Source organism: Eimeria mitis, genomic scaffold (assembly GCF_000499745.2).
Source record: "Eimeria mitis Houghton genomic scaffold, Emh_scaff492, whole genome shotgun sequence".
Taxonomy (NCBI): domain Eukaryota; phylum Apicomplexa; class Conoidasida; order Eucoccidiorida; family Eimeriidae; genus Eimeria; species Eimeria mitis.
Genome location: NW_013573221.1, coordinates 1 through 4,888, shown reverse-complemented (window position 1 = coordinate 4,888; position 4,888 = coordinate 1). Strand labels below are relative to the sequence as shown.

Below are 4,888 nucleotides of genomic sequence, written 5' to 3'. Positions count from 1 at the left end.
TCAGCGAAAGCTTAAGGTTCGACATCGAATTTCTGCCCCCCCTGCTCTGAAGTTTGAATTTTGATCCAACGAAACTTCCTCCGCTGTCCCCTATTTGCCCATCCCGCACAAGAAGAAGGTGCCTAGGAGCCAAGACCCTTGCACGTCCTTGTACATCGAAGGGCGACGACTGCCTGGCGCAAGCGCCAAACGAGAATAAGTCATAATACACTGTTCGAGTTAACCTCATAGGAAAATTTCGGAGAACCAATGGATGCGGGCCGGTTAGCAGAGGAGGATCTCTTCCTTAGCAACTCCTTGAGACAACAGTTATGCTGGCGTGATGGCAACGACGCCACCGTATTGAGAGCACCAGGTACACTTTCCGAGGCGTTCACCCTTGAAGGATTATTACAAACAACATCTATCACTGCCTATTTCAGATGGACACTCCTCCAGCACCGCGTTCACCTACATTCCTACTATCCACAGTGTGGGCATAAATGCCCTAAATCCTACGCACGATCCAATCTACCGCGGCAGCCTTCCAGCTCGTGGAGATCATATCTCTGGCAGAGAAGTTGGACCGATTCAACCACCAAAACGCGACGAAGACATGTGGCTGCAAGTTTGTCGCTATGGGGAGGGAATCGCTCTGGNATTCAACCACCAAAACGCGACGAAGACATGTGGCTGCAAGTTTGTCGCTATGGGGAGGGAATCGCTCTGGAGGATCTTGCTGACTACATAATGGATCAGCGGCCGCCTCATCCTTACGGCAGGCAACCCAACGAAACAGTGCCGAAGGGGCGAATCGCCTTTGGGCAGGAATATCCATTCAGGAGAGGACCATTCTGGGTTGTCGTGGATCCTTGTGTGGCCGTTGCTACGATTGACAAGATTCTCAAGCTTCATTTGTTGCATTGCAACACCTCCAAATGCGAAGTGGAGGCTCTCGTGGACTACTACATCAGAAGCTGTGTCGACGAACGAAAGTTGTCTCTACCTTATCTGCCAAATTTTGAACGCGGACTGCTGTGTTTTTGGGAACCCAAGCAGAAGTATTTGTAGAGCTCAAGTCATGACGGCCCTAAATAATCACTACTCCTTAAGGGGATTCGCCAGCGATAAACAAGCACCTGTTGCTCAAGGCCTTTGTTCCTTAGCCTCTACTTGTTCGTGAACCAGACGCGCACCTCGGAGAAGTGACTTCTCAACTGCATGCATCACATTCGTGCAACTGCACATACAGTGGAGGCGGCTGGTGCTGGGTTTGCCGTGACATCAGAAAAAGATGTAGGGACAGCCCGGCGGAGGTGCATGCAGGGGCGCAAGCGAAGCTAGATGATTATTCTTTGCAAGGGCGAGTATTTCACTCCCTTCAGATGCCAACAACTAGAATATCAGCAAGTTGTACGCTTAAACCTTGCTAACCATGGAAAACCGGGCGACGAATGAGGGAGTCTCAATTATCTGAAGCCCTGAATATGCGAGCTCGGAGGATATATATGCTGAAGAGTTCAGAGAAAGTGATCTACGAACAGCTGCTCTCTGGCGGATTCTATTCTACTGAAGTGCTGATCGTGCGAGCAAACCCGTGGATTGCAACATATTTACATTGGTAGACGTTTAGACGAGTAGGAGGCAGCCGACATGCCACAGTAGAGCTTCAGTTCTTCTTGTATGATTCACCCACTTCGCAGAAAGCTTCTTAAGGACCTAAAATGGGTGGTTCGGCTAACGTTACTTATACCGACACAATTTATGGCCACAAACAAGTGCAACAACCACTTGAATCTCAGCATTTGGTAGTGCAGAGAAGTAGCACCTGCGAACACGAAAGCGTTCCCTGTCTCGGTTTCAAAGAGCAAAGGAGAACCAAATAACTAAACACTGACTTATACTTTGAAGCATCATCGCTTTTTCCGAGACCGCGGAACTGATATTCAAGAAAAATGGCGACTACACTGTCGGCCTAATAGAAGCACGAACAAATGACCATATTTTACAGGGTTACGAGTCGTAGGCTCCAGAAAACGATGTATTTTGTGCAAAAATCATTATTTAACAAGCGAAAGCTTTCGCAAAATTATGATTACTGGGGGACGAAACCTCTCGTTGCGTTGCTCACTTTCAGGCAGGCGGTAGTTTCTGTTAACAGGCGGCGCCACTGGGAATTGACTCGGGTGTCAAAATAGATGGCGGATACAAGTCGTCGAAATGCAAAAATTAATTAGTTTCGGTTTTGAAAATTTAAATCGAGATTTCGCTTATCCTGGTGTCGCCCTCACTCCCCTTATTGCCTGCGAAGATCTGTTGGCGGGTTTCTAGTCGTCGCCAATCCACTTCTGGATCGACGTCTTGACGACCGAATGAGAGCCCTACGTAAAGGCCTTTCTTGGCATTATAAGCATAAACACTGTCTTATTTTACCTTTGTTTCACTGGTGTCACTGTTTTCTTTGAGTTTTTTCTCATTTTCAAACTAGCCCAACCCCACCCCGGGCGGACGTGGTGACCTGGCTGTAACGGGTCGCCCAGCCGAATCGACAGAGCCACCGAGCAGCATCGGGCGACTGACGGCAAGCCTGAGAATCCTTCATATTTATTTGTATTTTTGTTGCTTTTTTAGAGGAATGAAAAACGTTTGAGCTGCTGAAAGTGTGCGTGGAAGTAGGATTCTTCTCTGCCGGATCTGGTGACGCGACAACAAACGCCACTGGACACGCTTGGCGAGTTGTAGTAGTTGCGCCGAGGCAAGCAACCAGCTCAGGTTGACTCTCTTTTGCGAAACAGAACTCTCCTTCTCCCTGAGCGATACCTTAGTTTATGTCCCTGCCTCCACTATTTTGACCGCATTGTATTGCAAGTATAGACGACTGCTGCAATTTCCGCAGTGAGAGGCGGGTGGCCCCAGCGTCGCAGTGAGAGCAGCCCGACAAACCTACCGTACGGGAAGGCAGAGCTGTTTTCCTCCGATTTCAGGGGGAGAGGCGTCAAAACCTTTGATTTATCAACGACGCGCTCTGGTGCCCCCTCGAAGGCCGTCGGTATCTCTGATTTTTCAATTCTGTTCCTTCTAAGTGCACAAGATGGATTGCAGACAGTGGAATTGTTTCTCAGCAGCCCTGGACCCAGCAGTGGATGCTCTCGCCACGCATAGTCCCTCCCTTGCGACTTCTGGGGCTCGCATGGCTGCCGAGCAAGAAGAAAGAGAGCTGGGCGCCCCTTCCCCGTCCCCTACTGAGGACAAGGAGATAACATACTTTCCAACGGGTAAGGCGGTGCTTGCATCTGGAGCTGACTGGGAACTGCGAGCTTCTGGGGATACATCAGTCGTTACTCTGTCGACTCGTCTCCGTCAGTGCCTCTGTATTGATCGGGAGCGCATGGAGATGTTTCGGATTGTTTTTGAAGAGGAACGGGAAGAACTCGAAAGGTACTTGGAGTATATGGAAAGCCGCCTGCTGTTGTACCCAGCGCAGTGCATGCAGACGCTTCCCATGATGCAATCTTTCATTGATGAACTCAAAGCGGAGATAACAGAAGCGCATTCCAGTCTGCAAACCGTGGAGGGCATCGCGATAGACGTGAAGGAGCTCACAGGACAGCTAACCAAAGAATATGACAATCTTTTTTCTGAATTGCGTTCGCTTGAGCAAGGGGAATCTCCTGTTTGCCAGCAACCTGAGGTCAGAAACAGCCACATGCCGAGGGAGGCCGACAATGGAACTGCAGGGGATCTCGAAAGGATAGCGCGCCTTCAAGTCGTTGAAGAAGCGGTTTCTGCGAAGGAGATAGAGCATCGGATGCAGCTGACTATTTCTTTCACAGAAAACAAAAGAAAGGAACTTGTCGAAGTCGGAAACTCTGTCTTTCCTAGCAGCCTGAATGCTCTCGCACCGCTATGGGCCCAGCTGTTTCCAACGGCCCCAGAACAGCCAGCAGCTCCTCCTCCTACCCCTAACACTGAAAACGAGGGTTCTGTTTTCTCAGAGCAAGTGTCCGCGGTTGGGGAACCTCAACAAGTGCCTTTCTTGCAACCATCGGCTCCATCTTTTCCTCAGCAACCTGAAGTGAGTGCAGAAGTATCTATGGAGAATCCAACCGCTGTCGAGTCGCGGGCTTCTAATCTTGCTTTTGTTGCCCCAGTGGAAGCTCCGGGACCTGTTTCGGAACTTCCAGGGACCTTAGTTCCAAGAAGGCCGCACGAAATCCGACGTGGGCGTTCTCGCTATCGCCGGATGAACCCACTGGTGAATCGGAGGGCTACAGAAAGCTGCTGCCACGGCGACCCGACCTTTGTCTATTCTGCTGACGAAAGAAGCCCTTCGAGATCCTCCAATTCCATCTGTTCCGTTGAAAAAGAAGAAGAGCCGTTGAAGCTGCTCCGCTGCAACTCCTCACCTCACGGAAGTGCGGCTACAAGCAGCAGCCTGGACCTGCTTAGCAGCACAAATGACACGGCGGACGGATGAGGAGCTCCTACTACAACAGATTCAGGAAGTGAATGTGCAGCAAGCGCACGCATTGGTGGCAATAAAAATCCTTCTTTTGTATTTGTTTTCAATAGCTCCGCAACCCCTGCAGAGGCACTACGCCCACGACGACGGGATATACTGAATCCCGTGTTTTCCGAATGAGAAAACACAAAAAGGCGGAAAATACAAACTGCTGCAGCCGACGAAGCACAGCACACACACCCGCTGCTGCTCCCGACGGGAGATACTCGTTCAGCGGTAAGCTATGGGGTGCTTACTGTCGCTGCGGTTGTTTGGAAGGATGTCGAAAAGAAGCTTCAGATATTTGAGGATATTTGAGCTCCGCTAAACGTGCGCAGATGATCTTTTAACAGAGGAAATTGCAAACGGGAGATCCGCTACCCCCGTATATATATATATATATATATA

General features: G+C 49.9%; 1 protein-coding gene across 1 annotated transcript; it reads left to right on the top strand.

The window, feature by feature from the left end:
* Positions 1–3,070: 3,070 nt before the first annotated feature.
* Positions 3,071–4,456, top strand: EMH_0014110 (uncharacterized protein; the record flags this gene model as incomplete). The annotated part of the gene is made up of 1 exon (XM_013500011.1): positions 3,071–4,456. The coding sequence occupies one exon, from the start codon at positions 3,071–3,073 to the stop codon at positions 4,454–4,456; it is 1,386 nt and encodes a 461-aa protein (XP_013355465.1).
* Between the last annotated feature and the right edge of the window lie 432 nt (positions 4,457–4,888).